The sequence below is a fragment of the Papio anubis genome, chromosome 10 (assembly GCF_008728515.1).
Source record: "Papio anubis isolate 15944 chromosome 10, Panubis1.0, whole genome shotgun sequence".
In the NCBI taxonomy this organism is placed as follows: domain Eukaryota; kingdom Metazoa; phylum Chordata; class Mammalia; order Primates; family Cercopithecidae; genus Papio; species Papio anubis.
The window spans coordinates 27,403,930-27,427,533 of NC_044985.1; the positions used below are offsets into that span (position 1 = coordinate 27,403,930).

Here is a 23,604-nt window from a genome sequence, read left to right on the forward strand (position 1 = left end):
TGCCTTGAATGTGTATGTTGAGCTTCAGTTTCATTTGCTGACCAGGACCATGGACATCGATCAGAGATCTACCAGAGGGAGTCTGCGCTAACCAGCTTGGCATACTATCTGCATGTTAGGAGTGGTCTAGGAAGACTCTGCTGGGGAAGGGTTAGTCGTCTGGCCCAGCCTTTTGCCCCCATTATGACTAGCCTAGAATCCTAGACGCAAAGAACATCTAAGAAAACATGTAGTTCACTCTTGGGAGAAAAGAGATACTACAGCACAATAACTGTATTAGTTTTATATAATGTTTGAGTGTATAAAGCACACTTGAAATAATTAAATATATGAAAAAAATATTTTCCTTTTTGTGCTTGGGTGTATATGATGGGAAGTCATAGGTTGTAGTGAAAGACAGGGCAACCAAGACTCTTCCTGGGCTATTTAAAAGAACTGTAAGTATTTTACTTATTCAGGAAAACAGAGTATTGCAGAACCATAAAGATTACCAAATTTTAAAGTAGATTTGGCTCGCTACTTACTTGTTTTGTGAATTTGGGCAAGATGATGAAATTTTCTTTCTTCACACTCTCCAGCTAATACTTCTCAGGACTGGTAATGTTTTATAAAAAGCAAGTAGCGTAGCAAATAATAGCTATTAATGGTTATACTCTACTCCCAATTGTACTTAGTATTGCATACCAGTCCTTCACCTAACTGCAGAGAACACATTCTGAAAATTGCAAAACAGATAATATATGATGGGACTTTTTATGACATTGCATTAAAATACAGTTAGCATTTTGAACACTCTATGTGCCTAGACTGTGATTATAACTTTTTCAGGCATTATCCAATGATGAGGGTGAAAAGCTATGCTTGCATTTCTTTATGCTACAGGTGTGATGGTTATTCATATTGCCTACTGACTTGTATTCTCTGAGCCACTGTATTCTGAGAGGATACAAAGCTACATAAAGCAAGGTCCCCAGAAAGTGAGTAAGGAAGATAAATGCACAAAAACTATGGTGTAATATATCAGATGTCAAATGCTTTAAGGGGTATTTAGGTCACAAATTTGGGGAAATTACACATGGAAAAGTGTGGGAAAGATTAATGCTCTTATCATTTTATAGTCTTTAAACTGAGCCTTGAATTAGAGCCTTGGACTTGTGTAAAAATGGGTGAGACATCTGAGGTACACAATCGTAGGAAAGCCTGAGGAACAGTGCCTGAGATGAAATGTAAAGAGTTCAATGAGAGGAAGTGTCTGTGGCAAGTGTTTTGCACAATCCCAGGCTTAGGAGTTTGTGTTCTACTTTATGGGCAATTTTGTTATTCATTTAATATTTGTTATTTGTTTTTATTTTGCAAACACGTATTGAGGACCTAGCATGTGGCAAGCCATAGGCTGGGCACTGGGCCTACAAAGATGTATAGGTTTTGATTCCGTCCTTCAAAATTAGACATTCCAGCCTGCTTGGAAGGAAATATTCTGCCTCAAGAAAATCAGCTCCATACCCCCAAAACTTGGCTCCACTAGAAGACACACTAGAAGGCTATATTATGGAATTGGTACTTGTTATCTACTTTGAGTTATTTCCTGTGTAATTGAAATGACCAAGGCCCCTGCAGCTGTGGGTATGAATGGGTAACACTGACCTTATGGCACAAATGTCCCAAGTCGTGGCTCCCTCCTGTGTAATCACAACACAGCCTTTCTCTGCTTCCTCAGCTACTCAAGGGAATTCCTGAAATGTGTTACACAATTTGATGAATACTGTCTTTTGCCCCATCGTGTTCTTCTCTCTCATTTCCTTCTCTTTTATACCCTTACTACCCACAAGCTGCCTGAAGAAGGCACCTCACCTCGGCTGTGTAGCCAGCACCTTCTGAGAGTTACCTGCTGCCCTGCCCAGGTACTCGCCAGGGCTCCTAAGCCTGCAAAACCTTCCATGTGCCAGAATGTGCTCCATCCCTCTGGATCCCACTGAATTTCTAGTCCACTTTGTCTCCAAAGGAAACAAAAAGGCTGTTCTTCTCCCCACCCTGCCTGCATAGTGCACCTAATTTTTTAGGGCCTGAAGCAACAACTCTTACTCATTGAATCTCACAAAGTGAGAATGTAGCTTCTTTCTATTGTGTCTGAGGCTCTTTCCTCAACAGAAATTGGACCTAGTCCCTGGGACTTAGCCAGAGTACATGTGCCATTTGCCATATCTCAGGAGTCCACAATTTCTCCTGTCTTTTACCAACTAATATCAACTCTTGCAAGTAAGCATCCGTGGTGGTGAACATCGTTCTGCCAATTCAGTAGGCAGATCCAACTGAGATACTCCGTTCCCTCTCTATGTCCTCTCCCTCCGTAAGAGGTCCCAGTAGCTGGAAACATAACTCTCAAGCATGCAACAAACTTGGAAAATGAGCAATATATAAAGCAGCATCTCACAACATGATACCTATTCATTCAATTTGGTGGGCAACTTTAGGACAGGATAAGGCGTTTTAGAAATGTTGTTGCAATGTCACTTTCCGCAGTAGAAACTGAAAAATGGGAAACACACACTGTATTTGACTGCAAGCCCAAATGAGACAAAATGTTTTCGGAAATGTATGCATCATGGCCTACTAATTTGGGCTCATAACTGCTTCTCTCCAATTACATTCCTGGAAATGTTTTTCAATTTCTTTGCAAGGAATAACTAGCGGACCACAGTGCTCAGAACAGCCCATAGGGAATGGACATTCCTGAGCAGAGGTTACATCACACCTCCATGGAACTAGCCAGCCCTTCCACAGAACCACATGATTCCCTGGCTCTTAATATGGTTTATTAAAAAATCCTTTACCTGCCTCAAAGCACTTTTCATCAAAGCCACTTTTAAGCTGAAGCTGAGGACTAAAGAATGCCTTTAACAGAATCCTGAAATAGCTTTCAACCCGAGGCTGAGAGAGAAAGTGCTTTTAACCTAAAGTGCTTTCCTCTTAGATACTTCAGTGTGTACCTAACACTCAGCGTTAGTGGCTTTGAGAACACCCTTAAGACCCAAATGAAAGAGACTCTATTATCGATATTCAAACCTGTTATATTAATATATTAAAGTAATATTTGAAATCATTAAGCAGTTTTACTCCAACTAAATTTGAGTCTTTTCTTATTGAACTATGCATTCATGCAAATAAATTGAAGTCGTACCACCTGGGATTCTAACAAATCTATGCTGATATTAGGAAAAGTGCAGTCTTCTTTCCTAGGTTTTACTTTAATCTAGAGTGAGTAAAATTTCTATACTTTCCCCACCCAAAAACAATCTTTCAACTCTTCTCAATCACTGAATGACATTTCCAGCTTTAGTCTTTAAAGTTGTGCTTTAAAGATGAATCATTTAGTATTTTTAATTACCTGAATAAATTCTGTGTATCAGATTTTCTCCTTAGACTTGTCGCTCAAACAAATGCAATTAATAATTTCACAGTAGTTTTAATTCCCCTGTAAAGTTTCTACTTAGTCAAGTAAGTGACAACCTAATTGATAAGTTTTAACTTCAGATTAATTATAGTAAGTTATATAATTGAGCATGTAAATTTCATGGACAGTTTTCTATTCAAAGTATGTAAAGAGCATACAAATATGGGAGAAGGTGCATATTTGAATTGTATTATCCTTCCCTTCCTTTGCTGTCCCCCTCTGTGATTCTCATTAGATGATGATAGGCAAATGAAAAGCAGAAAATATCACCAATCCACAATGTACGTCAACAGTCAGCTGAACAAAATTTAGTCATGTTAATTATTCGAAATACATGAAAGCAAACTGAATGAAAATACATTTCCTTCGTACTCAAGTGCTCATATTACAATCTTTAGATAGAAATCAGTTTCTGGGACTACAACCCAGAGAGAAAATATTAGACTAATTTGTACTACTGTGGTCTGTAAGAAAAAATATTGAAATATTAGGGTATATTGCCTTAAAAAATAAAAACATTCTTTATAATAAGCTGTTTTAATATCAAAGGAAATAATTTTTTTGTAAATTTTCTCTTATCTTTTTATCTATTCATACATTCATTTATGCACTCATTAGGCAACCAGAAGGCATGTAATATAATGAATGCAATAAATATAAATACAAGTAGAAGAAATAGCATTCATCTTTTCCTACTACGTAAAGTTTTGTTCACCTTGAATATCATTTTGTAGCTTCCTCTACTTAGTAAACTTGTACTCATTTTTACTCTTACAACTCTGTTACCAATGCCACAAAGCTATCCCTTTCTTCATCATTCTCAATTAGTCCTACCTTCTCTTCATCCCAAAGTGTAATTTCACTATTTTAATATCTTCCAACTGGACTGTGAGCTGTTATCTAGTAGACCAGATACTATTTTACTGAACACCGTACTTCCAGGAGTTAAAAAGAAATAAGGAGATGAAGCTGGACATGAAATCTTGCAGTGGTTTTAGAGTTATTATTTACAGCTTCTTATTCCTTCCTACTGAAACTGTCATGTCAGTGAGTGCCCCTTTGGTGGATCCTGCTCTTCTCCCCATCTTCAGAATGTTAGGTTACCCCTATGTTAAGGCCTTGGACTTCTTTTCTCTTTTCATTCTTATTCTCAGACTATTGGACATTAAACATTCAAGTTGAACTATACCATTCATGCAGCTTCAAATTCCATCTAGAGGTTGATGCTTTCCAGACTTAAAACATCAGTTAACTTCAAACTTGCATATTCAAATACTTCAAATTCAAGATTTCATGTCTTTTGAGGTGCTTGGTAGACATCTCAGATTTATCTAGAGTAATCCTTGATTCTTCAAGTCCCATGTGTCCTCTGTCTCAGGAAATATCACCGCCATGTGCCACCTGGGGTCACCCCCGCTTTCTACTCTGTCTCTTCATCAGCAGATCCCACTTTAAAATATATTCTAAATTCAGCCACTTTTAGTTACTTCCATTGCAATCATTCTTATCCAAGCACCATCCTCTCTTCCTATATTTCACTTCCCCCCTGACTAGCCTTCCTACTTCTCATCTTAACCCCCTTAAATCTAGGCTTCACACGTCAATGAGAAGGATCATTCATAAATGTAAATCATATCATGTCACTCCCCTCCTCCATAATCTCCAATTACTTAGAAGAAACTCATTCTTAATATCTAATGTGTGTCCTTATTGTGACCTATAGGTTACTACATGTTTTGACCCTGAGGCTGCTTTTTATGTTTTGTCCTCAGCCATACTTCCTCTTGTTCACCCCACTCCAGCCACCCAGGCCTTCCTGCTCCTCCTCTAAGGAACCCGACTTACACCAGCAGTTTTATACACTTGCTGCTCCCTTTGTATTTACACGGCTCAGTTGGTGACTTCACTGGTCTCTGCTCAGATGCCATTGCCTGAGATGCCTTCTCTGGCAACACCAATAGCTCTCTGTCTCTCTGCCTCGCTTCATTTTTTTCCATAGCACTTATCACCATCTGACATTATATTGTATGTTAATGTGTTTTCGTGTTTATTTTCCTCACTTACATATAGACTCTGTGAAGACAGAGAGTGTTCTTCTCACTACTCCATCCCCAGTAGGCATTGAAAAATACTCACAGATGGTTAGATTCAATAAAGAAATCCAAAAATGCCTAAAGGATTTACTTGGTCAAACCATTCTCTATGCCATTGTGATTCTGTGTGCTGACGTACGTGTGTGTGTGTGATGTTGCTTTAGATTAGCAGAGGGTGGGAGAGGTAGGTACAAAGTATTGACAAAGTTCTTGCCTTGAGTAGACAAATATAGAAGAATTTCATGCGCATTGTCCCATGTGGGTTAATAACTCTTTAAGATGCAAATTTCTTCCTGGCTGGTGTACTCACCAAAATACCTGTTGCACTAGTCAGACCAAAATTGGGTTGACATCTATTTGCAGGTGAGTTTAGGAGCTGAAAACAAGGGGCCAATGGGTACTTCACAGAAGTACTGTTTAGGATTGAGAGTGAAACTATGAAAACTGAAGACGCTGGAAGCCTGAAAAAGGAATAAAGAGAAAAAATAGAAAGGGCTGGGAACAACTTTGGTCTTCTATCAGTCCCATCCCTGAAACTCATCTTTGGGCTGCCTTGGTCAAAGGATGCTACCCCTGCAGCCAAATGTCCAGCTTCAGTTGAAAACTACAGCAATTTAGCTATCCTTGTTCAGAGAGATCCTCTTCCCCTCAGGCTAGTCTCTCCATAGTAGATATTGTCATTATCACTAGAGACTTTAGAATCTTTAGGTTTGATGACACCCAAATATTCTCAGTAAAGTTTTAGGAAAGTTACATGACATGGGGCTCATGTCATGAGCATTTTAAAGGAAAAGAAAAGATGGTGGGAACAGAACTGGAGAAAATATAAAAGGTGAGAATAGAGTCTGGGCATGGTGGCTTACGCCTATAATCCAGCACTTTGGGAGGCTGAGGCAGGTGGATCACGAGGTCAGGAGCTCGAGACCATCCTGGCCAATGTGGTGAAACCCCATCTCTACTAAAAATACAAAACTTAGCTGGATATAGTGGTGCATGCCTGTAATCCCAGCTACTTGGGAGGCCGAGGCAGGAGAATTGCTTGAATCAGGGAGTCAGAGGTTGCGGTGAGCCAAGATTGCACCACTGCACCCCAGTCTGGCGACAGAGTAAGACTCTGTCTTTAAAAAAAAAAAAAAAAAGGTAGAAACAGAAACAGCATGCTTTGATAAGCAATCTAAAAGTTTTGGGCTGAATACCAGTTCTCAAAAGGAAAAACAAATGTCATCTATAGTTTAAAATCAGAAGATGGAATTATTAAATTGCTGAAATCACCCATGTTTTGAATTCTGTTTTGTCTTCCAATATTCACTGCCTCTCCATTATAGCAAATTACTAGGAAATAATCTGCCAGTATGTGTAGCATTTCTGTGGGAGAAAAATTCTAAGTGAATGCTACCTACTATAGAAACTACGAGGGCTGTATTTTCTCTCCCCACCCATTATTTTTATAACGTAATCCTGATCAACGAAGCATCATCTAGAGAAACTTCCAATCTAAAGCGATTGATGATTGGAAGTTATTATGACAATGCTGATGCTGGTGGTGGCCATGAAATGAGCACCCTGACCCGGCTACCAGAGTTAGAAGACAGTCGCTTTTTCTTCTTCTTTCAATTTTGTGGCTCTGCTAAGCATCTTGATTTCGAAATATCTCCAAGACTGGTCCTCTAGCCTCTCATAAATTCATTGACTTCCTTCCTACTTCCACCCCTCAACATCATTCAAATAAACTTTCCTTTGCTTAACACAGCCACAGTGTTGTTATGTTTTTCTGTTGCTTGCAGCCAGAAACCTTAACCAATATACATCACTACCATGATAATTGGATAATTGATTTGTTTTTGTGACTGAGCCATTCGGGCTGCCATTATTGTTTTCTGCTTCCCTCTGTATTCCTCAAGCGTGTGTCCCTCTAGGTGCTTTGTTCTTCCTTTTTAAAGTTTACTAGAATCTCTGCAATGGCCCTCTCTCCTGAAAGCAGAGTCACATCCTTTTGAAAAGCCTGTGGAGACTGTCTCCTGCATAAATGATGATAACACCGTCACATTATTTGAACATTTAACTGCCTCTATTGAGCAGTTATCCTCGTAGTTTTGATTCATTTGGAATCTAACTGACACAGATCCCATTACTGGGTGTTCTTTCCGTAATTTGTCAAAAAACATATAGCAGTGATGAGGAAGAATGAAACTAATTTGTAATCTGGAAGACTTAACCTGGTTATGCTGATGAACTAACTAAATCGGTCAAAAGTTTGAGAGCTTAAAGATTAAAAACCACCATTCTCTAGTTAAACACTAATTCATTATATAAACAGCATGATTTATAAGGGCAGTCATGTGGAAGGTCTATTTATTTTTCTCACCAAAGGATGCTTTCAAAGAAAACTTGCAGAAAATGAATTTTTTTTCTAACCAATGTATATCCTGCCACCCCAGTTATAAGTGCTGAAACGGTGGGATGAAGGTAGAATGATCACACTGGCCAAGGTCACAGGCATTTGCAGAAGATTCCAAAAATATTGGTTCCCCTAGCAAGAGCTGTTTTCTAAATAATATGCATATTTTTATGGTTGTTAAGACAGGAAGAAAAGATTACCAATGAGCACACAGATGGGAATATAGGTGGGAAGTCAGGAACTCAGGGTTCTGGAAGTGTTCCTTTTTTTTTTTTTTTGTAATGAAGAGGTGAATAGAAATAATTCTTAATGTTGTTCCAGGACAAGAGACATGGGCATTTAGGGGATAAAGTTCATTAAGCCTTGCCTGGAAAACAGAATGCCTTGTCTCTCCCTCCCTTTTTTTAATACTATTTTAAGATAGAAGTTTCCGTGGTTCAAATATATTTCTATCATTGAATTGTCCTGCTTGGTGTATGAAACTCTAGGTGTATTAGATTTACAAATGGAGAGCAGTCCTACAACAGCACTTAAAATCAACAATGACGATGTAGTTAAATCTCTATGATTTCCTTTCTTTGGATAGCACTATTGACTTTGCAAAGCCATCTGATGTGCATTATCATCTCTTCTCAATTATCTAATTCATTGTCTGTCAACGGCTAATGTTGTAGTCAAGATTTTTTCCACCGTAAATGATAGAAACTTGTCCAAACTGTAAAAGTCAAAATGAAATTTACTGAGTTACTTAATTGAAGAGTCCAAGGGACAGGGATAGCTTCAGGCATGACTGGATTTAGAAGTTCAAAATGCTATCAAATATTTGTCTTCCATCATTCAGCTCTGTTTTCCACTCTTCCAGAGGTGGCAGCATAACTTCTAGAAGATCAGATTCATATCTTCATAGTTTAACATCTGTCATAGAAAGAGGGTTCCTCTTTCCCAGTAACATCAGAAAAAGTCTCAGGATTTACTTGACATGATCCGCTCAGGCCACATGTTCATGTCTGAATCAATTACTGTGGCCAAGAAGATAAAATGCATGTTTGTCACTGGAGATGGAGGGGGTGGAATCATCGCTACCCAAAACAAATGGCAGCAAAATGAGAAAGGACCATCCCCAAGGGAATCTCAGGATGTTCTTGCCAGAGGACAGGAGAATAGACACAGGATCAGCAAAACCAATTCATATTTACCATACTCTTCCTAGCCAGTGTCATCTGTAAGCAGTGGATCCCATTGAGCTATTTTGCCAAACCCGTTCCTATTGTGACCATAATCCCTTTCTTGAAACGTTTGGCCAATGCTACATCCATATTTTTGCCAAGTGTATTTGCTTGCAATAAACAGAAATTTACTCAAGAGTTCTATTGACATGGGTAGGAGGGGATCTCATGGTATTCGTGGAGCTCATGACATGGGTATGGCAAGCACCATGGCAAGGATACAAAGTGCCTGGCGTAGGCACTGGCAAGTCAGGAGCTGAGTTGGATCTGTTCCATTTGCCTCTCCCTGCAAACTAGTTCTTGTGTCCACTCATCTGTGGCATATAAGCATCTTCCCAAATGGCTGTCCCAGCCCCCAGGGTTTAAGTGTAGGCAGCCTAGAGTTCACATCCCTAGAAACAATCACCTTAGTCTCTCAGTATCCAAATGCTAAATTTTGTAGAAGGAGCATTGCTTTGGTCAAGCTTGGGGCACATGGTGACCTTTGATGTAACCAAGTTCTCCTGGGATGCTATGTTCTTGTACTCCAGAGCCCCACCTTCTTGGGAGAGTACAGCAAGTTTCAAGAGCTGTGAGAATAACAGTTTTGGCTTTGTTGGTAACTGGGGAAAGCAAACATTTGCCCTCTATCTAGTGAAATTCAAGATGTCTAGTCTCTTTGCTCACCAAGACACCAATGGCAGTTTTTCCTTTGTGAGGGACTGGGTGCACTTGCCTGGACCACCCAGTAAGTGGCAGTAATGTACCTCCCCCACTTCCAACATCATAACCACTAAAAATAATCAGCAATGTACACCCAGCTCCCTGGCAATAAAAAAAATACCCTGTAGTTGAAATTCTCTCCTATTCACTACAACTCAAAATCCTTCTTCAGGTCTCATCTCCTCTTATAACTAGTTAGTCCCCATATGCTAGCCTTTTCACCTCTGAAGTTCTTAAAAGAGGAATCTATTTGCTGTCTCTATTTCTTCACCTTCTCTTCAAGTCTTTAATGACAACTATCTGCCTTTCAGTTTCACTCTTCTACTGAAACCATTTTTCTTAAAGTCACTAATATCCTCAAATTGCCCAAATCCAGCGAACGCTTTTCATCTTTATCTCTCGTTACCATTCTGCTGCATTTGAAATGCTTTTCTTAATGTCTAAATTCCATTTCCATTCTCAAGACCCTCAAGTAACTGTGTCTCTGTCTTCTCCACTCAAGCAAGGAGCTTGGAAGTCACTTTCACCTGGTGGATCGGCTCACCTGCTACACCCACTTGCCAAATCCCACTGAATCACCCCTTCTTGCCATGTCAGGTTTATTGTCTTAGTTCAGGTCCCCATCCTCCCTCCCCCAAGAGCCTAGTGCTCTGTGACCATTAAAAATAACTCGATATCTCTGGGCCTTAGTTCCCTCTTCTGTAAAATGAAGATGATGATAGTATCAAAGCTCAAAGGGTTGCCGGTGCATGTGAGAATTCAATGTTAGAATATATGAAGTACTTTGAGTTCTGCTTGGCTTAGTGTAGTGAACAATAAACCCTCTCTATTATTTTTACACATATCTGCAATAGCATTAGTCACATTATGTTGTAGCTGCTTGTGAGAGTTATTCTGTTCCCCTAAACTGTAGGAGATGGTGCATCATTACATTTTCAGGCTGGCACACAGTGTATGGCCTATAACCTGCATGAAATCATTACTGAATGAATAAAGCAATCTTTGCATTCTTTACAACACGGAGCACAGAGTAGGTGTTCACTAAAGAGTCACCGAATGGAATTGGATAGAACTGGATTCATCTGGAGAGAGTGCAGAAGTGGTGCCATAAAATTTGGTAAGGCATAAATAGCTTAAATTTTAAGGTAAAAGTAATTTTTTTTCAGACTCCTCCTGAGGATTGAAATTAAACTGAAGGCATAACTCCACATTCTTAGCAAATTTAGACCTTTTTTTCTATTTTGTTCACTCTTCAATTTTAGTTTCCATGTCCTGCCAATCCTCTTTGTTTTCATTCTCACAGCATAGCTTAGATCATATTTCACCAAAAACCTGGACTCATCACCACCTATATGAGTAAGCTCTTGCTACATGACAAACAAACATAAAATCTCAGTGGCATATGAAAAGGAGCATCTATTTTTCATGCGTCTGTGGTGCAGGCTTGACTGGACTGCTCTGCTTTAAGCTGCAGGTCTGACTGGACTTGTCTCTTCACTAAGGCTTTGCCTCAGTTCTATGCCGTATGTATTTATTCTGGAGCCCAGGCTGAAGGGGCAGTAGCTACCCAAGGAAGCTCTTCTTTGGCAATAGCAGAGAAGCAAGAGGGTGAGTAGAAATCTGCAATGCGTCTTAAGGCCTCAGTCTGGAACTGACACATTTCCACTCACATTACATCATTCCAAAGAAGACATTTGGCCAAGCCCAATATCAAAGAAATGGGGAAAAATAAACACTGCACACTCTAGTGGGTTGTACCAGATGGTTCCATGGCAAAGGAGGTGAATGTATACATCTAATTCAGAGAAGACAAGATGGATTGTGTACAGTGATTACACCTATCGCACCCTTATCCTGATTCTGGTCTTCATAACATCTTTCCTAGGCAATCACATTGGTCGTTTAACTAATCTCCTTGTGCTTCATCTTGCCCACTATATTACCCGCCGCCCTCCCTTTTCTCTACAAAGTACTACCAAGTAAACCTTCTCAAGTAGAGTATGATTCTAATGCTCATTTTACTCAAAAACCACAATCACTTCCTAATGTCATATCATATGCTTTTGGCTGCAGATAATGGAATACCTAGTTAAAAATGAGTTATTTCATATAAAAATAAGTCTAGAGAAGGTATGTTAGTGTTGGTTTAAAATCTCAGACATGTCTTCAGGGTCTCAGGTTTTTGTTGCTTATTTTTAATACATTAGCTGCTGTTCTTAGTACTCATTATCTCGTGGTGACAGGATTGCTGCAATAGCTCCAAGTATCACATCATTGCAAAATGATATTCAAAGATGGATTTTTTAAAAAAGGAAAAAGACTTCTTACATATCCCTTTCTTTTCTTCAGGGGAATTAATCTTTTCCTATATGGTCCTGAGTCACTTTTCTAGACATTTCATTGACAGAGTTATCTAATCACCCAAAGCTGCAGGGCAGGTAAAAATCAATAAAGATGATTTTCAGTTTCTGTCATATGAGTGGCTTCTAAAAACAAGAAAGAAGGTGGGAGAGGAATTACTTATATGTAGAAAATCAATGGTATCTGCACACTCTCAAATAATTTAACCTACCTGGCAAAATTTAAGATGCTTTATAACATAACCTCCATCTCTTTTGTAACTTGATACATCAAGATTTCTCTAAGAGTGAATGTTTTCCTTAGCACACCCCAGTCTTCCTATCATTCTTCCCATCATTCAAGCATTTGTTTATTTCCTTTCATTTCCCAAAATGCTCTTTGTTCCCTCTTTTGCTTGTCTTTCCTTATCTTTGAGGATTCAGTTATTCAGAGAAGGGAAGCACTCAAGGCCGGTCTGGTGCCGCACCACATTCTCCCACACTGCCTCTGCGTTTCCCCAGTTACAGCAGTTTTCTCATGATAAAATGTTCTTACCTGTTTACTTACATACTGTTTCTACCGGGCAAAGTTTTAGAAAATAGGGAATGAGTCTTTGTTGCTATATTACCAGTGCCTTTCCTAGCTCTAAACAGAGTGTAGTCACTCAAGATGTTCTTTTGCAAATAACTAAATGAATAAAAGAGACCTGGAACGCTCTTGTCTGTATCTTCTTATATCCACCTGTCAAAAACAAAAACAAAACAATTTCTCCTAACACTCTCTGTCTCCCACTCTCTGTTGTACAAACATACACACACTGCATACTACATCTACACTAAATGACACAAAAAGACCTTATACTAAAGGACATTTTTCTTAGCATTCAGTACCTTTTATGACACCTGCTATTTTCTTTTTTTGTATATTCTTTGAATACTTTTATTAGCCCCCATAATATTACGAATTTCTCGATACTGTTTTTACAACTCAATATGCCTACCTCATTGCTGTGAAGATAGAAGATAATATTTGTGAAATTGATTTGAGTAATAAAATCAATTAATGGGTTTTTTACTTTATAGCAATTCTTCTTCCTGACTGTAATCTCCAGACAATGTAAATCATTTGATCTGATCTACTGGGTTATTTTTTGCTACATAATATTTTATGTCATTCGTTCTTAGAGTGGTTATACAGTGTTTTGAACAAGTCATTGTTACTTGACCAAAGTATTCAAAGCAAATGCCCATTATTATTTCCCACTTCTCTATACTATGTCCATGTGTTTTGAGCTGCTTTCTATTACTTGGATAAAAATGCACATTTCCACATTGGAGTATTTTCTTTCTTTCTTTCTTTCTTTCTTTCTTTCTTTCTTTCTTTCTTTCTTTCTTTCTTTCTTTCTTTCTTTTTTTTGGCGCGATCTCAGCTCACTGCAACTTCTCCCTCCAGGGTTCAAGCAATTCTCCTACCTCGGCCTCCTGAGTAGCTGGGACTGCAGGCATGTGCCAGCATGCCCAGCTAATTTGTGTATTGTTAGTAGAGACAGGGTTTCACCATGTTGGCCAAGATGGTCTAAATCTCTTGACCTTGTGATCCACCTACCTCAGCCTCCCAAAGTGCTGGGATTACAGGTGTGAGTTACCATGCCCAGCCTGGAGTATGTTATTAATAGTGTTTTAGCTTTAATTGTTCCCTCCATGCTGGGTTGTCAGCAATTCAAACCATTATGTTTTCCTAAGAAATAAATGAAAATTATGATTCATTGAATTCTCCCTATACTCCATTTTGAGTATCCCCTTGTAACAATACATATCACTGAACATTATTTTATGCTGCATTATCTATTATTCTATCTAATTTTACTTTAAAAAATTTATTGACTACCTCCACTGATGGTTAAGATGGTGTCTTGCAGTCCATCATTCTACAAATGTTTATTGAACTTCTAGTATGTGCCAAACACTGTCTAGGTACTCAGGATCCAATAATAAATGGTTGAGATATGACTCCTACTCTCCTGGCTTTTGCATTCTAAGCAAGGGAAACAACTAAGCAGAAAACGTATCAGTCTCATATGTCAAGTGGAGATATGTGTTCTAAGAAAAGTGGCATAGAGAATGGCATGGAGTGCAGCCATTTTTTTAAAGGATGGTAGGAAAGAAAGGCTACAATAAGAAGACACCATTTGATCTGAGACCTAAGGCAATGGCGTTCCATGAAGAAGAAAATGCAAAGTCCCTGCAGCAGAACAGTGCTTGGCAGCCACGAGAAACAGCAATGTGGGGCTACTACAAATTTAAAGACGGGGAGAGAAGACCCAAATAAAATCCATTTATTAGTCAGATAATGTAATATCTTATAAGTCACAGTAGGGACTTTGATTTCATTCTGAGTGAAATGGGAAGCCCTTGGACCCACTAAATATTTGTTTCATTATCAGTAATAAACAGATACTATCTCAATAGCAAAACCTGGAAATTGATGGTGGTGAGGGTTGCACAACATTGTGAATGTACTTAATGCCACTGAATGGTACATTTTAAAATGGTGGAAATAATCAATTCTATGTTATGTGTGTTTTACCACAGTTATAAAAGACAAACATCTATCTGTAAATACTGCAGGCCAGAGTCTGTGCTAAGCACTGTTGAAAACATAGATGATTCAGACACTCAGAATCTGCTTTGAGAGAGTCTATTCCATTTATTATAAATGTAAATACACAATGTAAGGTAGCATCAATCATGTTCCAAACAAGAGGGCTAGGCTCAGATTTCACAGTGGGTATTCTCGTAAACATTAGTCTGGAAACATGCTCTCTGAAATCAAAGGATATTGCTCAAATAAGTTTGGGAGATAATGCATCCTCCACCCCTCATGGAGATTCACAGCACACATGGGCATATCACAGGCTCTAAAAATGAATACACGTTAAACCTGTCTAACTTTGCAGAACCTAATGATGCTAAACCATTTTGTTCACAGGCCCTTTTCCCTGAATCATCTATTAACAGCCGGAGGATCTGGTATTCCACAGAACCTATGTCACAGATGACACAAAACTGAGATAGGAAGGGGTTAGTGGAGAAAGTGTGATCTGAGCTGAACCCTAAAGGAAAGGTGATAGTTAGATTAGAGAAGAGGAAGGGCATTCAAGGCAGGTGAAATGCTAAGTAATTCACTTCAAAGCAAGTCTCCTAGAACTTGCCTCCTCAAATACTATTGAGTTGCAGAACGAATATCCTAAATATACTGATAACATTGTAATTTTTATAACCATTAACTGGTAAACTTCTTCTAAAACACTCAGTATCCCAAAACACTAAGATTAATTATTTTGCAGAAATTTTCTTAATTCTTTGTCATTTCTTTATAGACAACAAAGTTAAGGCCCAGAGAGACTATAACTTACACAGTCATCCCTGCTAATCGATGGCTGAGCGTCAGTTTTCTCACTCTGGGGCCAAGATCCTGTTCCATAAAGGAGGGAGTTGTGGTCTTCGTATGTCTGCCGTAGACACTTTGGAAATAAAGCAAAAAAAAAAAAAAAAAAAAAAAAAATCAATTCCTATGTAAGATGAAGATTTCAGTATGCAGTGGATATGGAAACAGAATCAAATTAAAGAACAACGCAAGCTTGGATTTTAATGAAGCTCATCTTTGTTTCTTTTGCAGATCAAATTTTTGGCTCTCATCTGCACAAAGTGTGTGAACGTGAAAATTCCACAGTTCCGTGGTTTGTAAAGCAATGCATTGAAGCTGTTGAGAAAAGAGGTGGGTGACTGAATGTGCAGCAGTTCCCCCCATTACTGCACCCTCTACACAACCAATACTGAAGTTAGCAGTGCCACTCGATTTGTATGAGAAGCCCTGCAATTAAAACTTGACTTGTGTTAATCGGTTAAGAGGATCAAGTTTCTTATTAACTTCAGTTTGTTTTTACAATAGGGACATTAGTAATTCTCACTAATGTTCTTTTTTTTTTTTAATATTTTGTCTGTCTGACATACTGTTGATTCAAGTGCAAACTTCTTGTTTTCAAGCCAGTGATAAAACATTCATAAAATATCAGCACTCACAGTGTTAGAACCCTCCTAACATTCATGCTGGTAGACGTTGTGCCAGAACAATTTTTGGTAAGCCCCCAACATTACCCAAGTTAAGCAAATAGCATTCCGAATCGCAGACAGTGATATCCCACCTTCCACACGTCTCTGTTCAGTACAGAATACGCTAACGGGTTTTTCAGGAACAATTGAAAGACACACCTCAAAAGATGACCTTTGATTCCTCTATTTCAGCATTCTGTTTTTCATCTGAAATTATTTCATCTTACTGAAGGGAACAAAACAAAACCCAATGGAATCATCATTTCTACTCCACTCTATCTGTGGGGTGTTTTTCCTTCAAACTATGACTTCATTCATTCAAGGTCATTTTTCCTGGAAGATACATATAGTAGATGCAGAATCTTAAAAAATGTATTGTATAAAAATGGGAGGCTTCATCACCATCTGTTACAAGTTTACAACATATTCCCAGGATCTAGGGGGATATATATCATGTAAAAGATAGAGGTGTTTTCAGAAAAAGGATTGGTGAACCTATTCCCATTTCCAGCTCCTAGTCTCTTAAGACAATAGAACCAAGGGGAAAAAATCTTTACCCAGTAATCTGCTAGGAAAAAGCCATTTTAATTCTCTCAATGTTACCTGGCTTTATTATAAAAGCATAATAAAAATGGTCTGCAATTTCTAACTCCTGGAAATTCATACTTTAATTATACTGTAAGGACAGCCTTGGGATCCTATTATTCCCCTATCAGTAGGGAATGAGAGAATAACAAGAAGGGGAAGAGTGGGTAGGGAATGTGGATAAAGAGAATGACTTTGGGGAAAGCATATCAACACATCAGAGAGAAGAGCAGAGAGTACAGTGAGAGTAGAAAGCAGCAACTGCAGGATGAACACGGGAGAAGTGTCTATGAGAAATGAAGTCAATTGGAGTTCAGAGAAAAATGTGTTTTTATTGCAAGTTGCAATTTCATTTAATTTTATAAGTATATATTTTAGGAATAAATATTCTTTAGTAAGTACTTAAAGCCAAAATGGATCACTGAGAATATTATAATGTTATTATTTCCAATAGCTAAATTGTCATCATTTTCAGGAAATCTTCATCCACTTATAAATACTCAGTGCCAACAGTGTGAGCATTGTTATATTAGACCAAAAATCCAAATAGGACGTTGGGGAAGCACATAATAAGATGTGTGCATGTGTAAAGAAGCGCTCCGTACCTCTCAATTTATGTCTCTACCCTAGGCAAAACAAAAAACTGCTAGATGCAGCCTTGCGGTGTGCAGATATTACAATATTGTAGAGTAGAAAATGTCTGTAAATAGAAACCATATCTTTAGTTCATGGCATTTTGTTGGTGATTTTTAATAAAATAAGACAATGTCATTGCTGACTGGAGCAATCACATCTAGCGTTATATTTCATTGTCCCTATGTTTACTCTTAAAATGAATCTGTAGATCCAGCACTAAACAGGTGCTAATCACACATGTGATTATTAAAATAATTCCTAAGCATTTTAATGAAACTCAAAGACTTTCCAATTCCACAAAGCAACTGATAATTCAAAGCACTTTGGCAACATCAGCTTGAAGGAACCCTATGGAAATATTCAATAAAAACTAAGAAGCACAAGATAAACCTCTCACATCATTGCAAGATTTACAAGTGTGTACTTTTGATTATAATTTTCTATGATCATTTTGTTGGATTAATATTCTTATATTTATACACCAATTCTATTTACTCAAAGTGTTGTTTTTACGAAATTCTGGCATAAAGCATTTCAGGACAGAAATAATTTATGTGAATCTAAGTCCAATGTTTATGCAGGCTTCTGATGACATTTTATGCTGGGGTTGGTATTAGGAAGTAGCATATAAAGGTGCCAAGTCTCTCAGCATGGCTGGGACTCAGCATATCTGGATCCCTCCTTCTAATGGCCAGATACTCTCCCAGCCAAGAAACTCAACTGCAGAATCATGGGAAATGCTGATGAACCAGTTATGGGAAAGGAACATTTAATGAAAACTGTGTGTTTACTCTCACAGTCTTAGGGAAATGGTCTTGATACTCACTACATCGGCACATTGGCTCTTATAAAAAAGATTTGTTTCCATCTCTCTCTCTTTTTTTCTTGTGATTATTTTTTACTCCTTTTAAAAAATCATCTACAAATTGTGGCTATGTCTCTAAAATGCTTATTAGATGGATGATTTAAAATGAAACATTTTCAGGAAGGCAGATCTCACTATTGATTCATTCATTCATCTATCCATCCAGTCAGTCAGTCAGTCAGTCAGTCAGTCAGTCAGTCAGTCAGTTATTTGTCTTACCTGTTTGCATCAAACACAGCCAAATTGCTCACACTTCTGTAATCTCTCCAAGGAAATTCTACCCAGTACTTGGCCCAAGATGCATTCTTTATTCATCCCTGGTAAGGTGATTACATTTTAAATTTTGCAACTTTTGTACATGCCTAGAAGAAAATCTATTAATAAACTGAATGTAAACCAATTTAGCTAATACCTTGTTTAGTACGTTTCCTTATCTTGATTTGGTTCTCTTTATTACTCGAAACTGCCAGAGCATTCTCCTTGTCACCAACTGTTATAACTAGATTAACTTGATTTCTGTGGTTTCTGACATTGTCTGCCGAGCCTTGAAAATACAAGCAAAATTTGGAAGACAAACTCTTAAGGACCATGTTAATCCTTAAAGCTCTTCCAAGTGGTTCCTTCCCCTTGCCTTGCCTTTATGGTTGTAGAGCATGTATCTGAGAAATCATAATTAGCCAATGAAAAACTCAACTTGTGTTTCTTTTACAAAGTAATTTCTGTGAAAATATTAAAACATGGTTCTGCTAATTCTTAATTCATATCCTGGGTACAATGACCAAAAGCATGAGATCATCTGACACTGTTTTGGAGGTTTGAGGAAACAAGCATGTACAACAGGGGTATCTAATCTTTTGGCTTCCTTGGGTCATATTGGAAGAAGAAGAATTGTCTTGGGCTACACATAGCATTACACACACTAATGCTAACAATAGCTAATGAGCTTTAAACAATGCAGAAAAATCTCATAGTGCTTTAAGAAAGCTTACGAATTTGTGTTGGGCTCCATTCAAATCCCTGGGCCATGGGTTGGGAAAGTTTGATGTAGAGGAAGGCATTGTGACATACAGTAGATGTAAGCAGTGAGAAGTTCATTTTTCACTATGTTATAGAACACTTTGTGTAGTTTATGATGACATATGTGTAGAAATTGCTTACTTAAAAATATGATCACCTGTGTCTGTCAGATACAAGGGCCTAGGAGACCTGAACTAAACGAAGTATATATTTTAAACTGGTGTAACAAGTAGTAAGACCTTAATTCATAGTTCTTTTTATGCCAAGCATGTAACTGACTATCCTTTGTTGAGGTCCATTATTTGGAAAGAAGCTTTATACAGCACACGACACCTTGTAAGCACTCGATAAATATTGGTTAAATGAAGTAATCAAAGCCAAATAGCTATTGAGTACCTACTGTGTGTCGTCTTCTGTGTTACCAGTTGATAATACAGAGGAGATAGACATTAAACAGACACACACGATTATGTATGTTAGCATAAACTGTGATGAGTACTATGAGAGGAAAGAACAGATCCTACAAGACAGAAGAACCATGACAATAATAAAAAGCAGGGAACTATGTGTGCTTAAAAATGATGTAATCATCCCTGAACAATAAACATATATTTGTCTGGCTTTATCTTCGTTATGAAACCAGGAGACATTTAATTTTGCCTTATTTTGCAGGTTATTTTCTTGACACATTGTGACTATGTAATATAGGGAGTTCTTTGGTGTGAGATCTAAAAGGACATGCCTTAAGTGGCGAACCAGTCGTATTTCTACTCAATAATATCAAACATGCATTTTGCCAAATACGTATTTTATGTAAGAGTAGGGTTAACTAGATGAATGAGCATATTTCTACCCTACACATATTTTTATGCATCCAAAATATGTTTGGTGCACAAAAAAATTGGTGAACAAAAAAATTGGTGCATATTTTTATGCATCCAAAATACATTTGGTTTTAAGGCAATAACATTAATTTTCTTAAGTTTGTAATATAATTTAGATTGGCGCTTATCATTTGGAATATGTCTTAACTCATACTTCCTTCATGATTCCCGGTTCTGGTTAATATGCACCCAAACTATTTTAAAACAATAAAATGATACCTGGAGGTTTATTGTACAATAATGGAATATACTTAAAATCACTGAACTATACACTTAAAAAGGATTAGGAAGAGAAATGGTATGTCACGTGCTTTTGACCACAATTTTTTTCAAATGAAATCATGCTTTTCAAATGTGATAATTCCAGGTATAAGCAACTTTGCAGAATGCTTCAGCAGATGCTAATCAACAAGAAGTTTGCCCTTTCTGTCTTTTTTCTGGAACACGAAATACTATGACAGGAATGGTACACAAAGTTGCATATTTGACTTGGTGCCTAAAAGCCACCCTGGGATCCATAACCTTGCTTAAAGATTTAAGAAAGACCTTTAGTCTACTTCTGAGAAGGTCCTTAGCCTCAAAAACTTTATCTCTCAACTTGCCTTCTTAGCAGCTGTTATATTTTTTTGCTGTCGTTTGTTTGACAGGATCCAGTTATAGGTTCCGATGTCTGTTTAAAGAAACAAGGAGGCTGTTGGCTTTAAAATTCCCTCATTGCTTGTGTGATCAGCATTTTCCCAGGCTTTTCTACATAGTTTGCCAAGCAAAGGGACTGACCTTTTGTAGCAAACACTTTTTCATTTCAAAATGCTCACTTTGATTTTTGTCCCATTTTATGCTCATTCCAAACTGTTTACAACCCACTAAAAATGACTGTGAATTATATGTTTGTGTAATGGATTCCTTTTGTGGTCTGAGTGGAATGTTTACTTTGAACAATTAGTTATCTTTGGGTAGATTATAGCAACTTGGAAAAAGGATGGCTAAAATTATTATTATACCTTAACCGTTTCTTTTTTGGTAATTCCTCTACTGTTAGTTGAAGTTTGAGAGAATTTCAAATGAACAAGCCTGTGACATTATAAATGAAACCTGTTTAATTTTGTGACTATTTGGATATGTGTGTTAATATCATGAAAAAGAGTGGCTGGACACCTAACTCAACTCAGGAATATACTTATCTAACAAAAATTAAAAACATGGCATGTAAATACATATATGAATATTTGCCATCTACATGTTGCATTTGCAGATGCATGTGTGTATGTTATATAAATACCAGGCACGATGATAGTACAGCTATTGTACAGTACACATTGTACAGTATTGTAGCAAGCATTGTAGTTGTTAACATAATTTCCCTGATATTTGATCCAGTGCACCAGTCAGCCTCTTGAGATCCTACCGAGTGCTTACTTGCAAAAATCAAACTTTACATAGTTGTTGCCCGTTGCCTTTGAATCCAGGCCCCAAAACTGCAGATCATATTGCCTTCCCTAGACAAGCTCTGCTCCCAGTTCTGCTAATTTTACACTGTTCATTCTTTCCCACTTTGGGATAATCTATGATAGTTGGATCCAGGCACGCACTAAAGGCTGATACTTCCATGAAGAATGTGCAATTTGTACTGTTTAGTTTGTGACGAGATTCTTGAAAACTTTTATGATTCTGTCTTGTTCCAGAGAGACTCCTGCTTGCTAGTTTTATAAGCAGTGAGTGAAAAAAAGTAACAAAAACAAAACAAACTGATAAAAATTACATGCTCCAAAAAAAAAAAAAGAGTACAAGATAAGCACTTTTTTCTTTTTCCCTGGAGAATATTTATGGACGGAACAAAAATGTTTCTGAGGTCACTGACCTTTTTTGTTGTTGTTGTTTTTAAGTGTTTGCTTTCATGCCTTAGGTTAGGCATCCGCATGCATTTACAATGGAGATGATCTTCAAAGAAGCTCCGAGAATGTTTGCAGTGAATCTCTTTGGCTTTTCTGAGTTAAAATTAAGACCAGTTTAGTGCTTTGGTGTTTTGTGTTTTGTTTTGTTTTGTTTTAATGCAGCCACAAGGACTGCCACCTTCCTGACAGCATAGTGTTGTGCTGGGTCCAAGCTGGAATGGGCTCTTTGGGGTAGTCACGCTGGGGCCTCTGTGTCTGTAAGAAAGCCACATTTAGGACTCGAGGGGAAGACAAAAATCAAAAAAGAATAAACAGGAAACAGCCAGCAAGAGTATAAAGGAGAAACTAGGAAAAGACAACCAAAAGAAATCAGAGATGACAAGGTGGAGAGGCGGGGGAAAAGCTGTATTTTGCAATTAAGAAAACAAATGTGGATAAGAGAACATGTTTGTGAGGTCTGTCAGAAAGAGAAGATAAACTAGTGAACACATTGCCATCTCTGCCATAGGTACCTGATACCTGCTTTGCTGTTCCAGAGAAACTTCCTCATTCTTAAGAAAATGCTTGAAACTTAAACTTTGCAATTTATGGCATGCATTGAATGTTCACAAACTCTGTATACAGAACCGGTTATTGATTAATTCACTGTATTTATTAGTGACATTTAACAGAGTTTATGTCTAGCAATACATGACAGTCTTATTATCAAAAAGAAAGCTTAAACATAACAGCAGTTAATGTAGGAATAAATGTGCAGTTCAACACCCAGAGAGGCTATCTAAGAAATACAGCATTGTGGCTCTGGTCAAATGAGTCAGCGGATATTCCCACACTTTAAAATCCACAATGCATCAGAATAAATAATGTCTCTTCCCAGATACAGCCTGAGTCTAATTTCCAACCTCCACCCCCAATGTAAAGTTTAGGTTCTTAACATACTTTTCCCTTGGAGTCAGTTGGAAGGAACAGAGCCAAAATTAAGACCCTAGGAAATTAGCTTCTTATTGTGGATGGGGAATTTAAATAATGCAACACCTCAACTTACCAAGATGCAATACTCTCAAATAGCCTATAGTGGTGTCATTTACACAACGGGAGTTCTAGGACTGAGAATTTTCCCCTTACAAGGCCCTATATGCAGAAGTTAATAGTTCAACCATAAAAATAATCTTGGCTGAAAGTTAGCAGGATGTTTTAGCCTAGAAGCAAATGTTTACAAAATTTGAAAAAAATTGCATGCATTTGGAAAGCTTTCAGGTTTTGAAAAAGCAGAAGCAATAATAATAATAATAATAATAATAATAATGCAGTCAGAGATTTTCAGATTTTTTTTGCCCTAGCATTCAAAAACTGATTTGTAGCTTTTCAATACAAATGTTTTGATTCTTGTCACATAATGTGAA

The 23,604-nt window shown here is 37.7% G+C and overlaps 1 protein-coding gene across 7 annotated transcripts in view; it reads left to right on the top strand.

The window, feature by feature from the left end:
- Nucleotides 1-23,604, top strand: part of ARHGAP15 (Rho GTPase activating protein 15) — a 627,654-nt gene that overhangs the window by 375,275 nt on the left and 228,775 nt on the right. For 6 of the 7 annotated variants that reach the window (XM_031651767.1, XM_031651764.1, XM_031651769.1 and 3 more), the window contains one exon: nucleotides 15,889-15,987. The exons of the other annotated variant lie outside the window; for it this stretch is intronic. In XM_031651767.1, coding sequence (XP_031507627.1) covers nucleotides 15,889-15,987 — 99 coding nt within the window. The remainder of the gene's footprint in view (nucleotides 1-15,888; nucleotides 15,988-23,604) is intronic. 7 annotated transcript variants of the gene reach the window in all.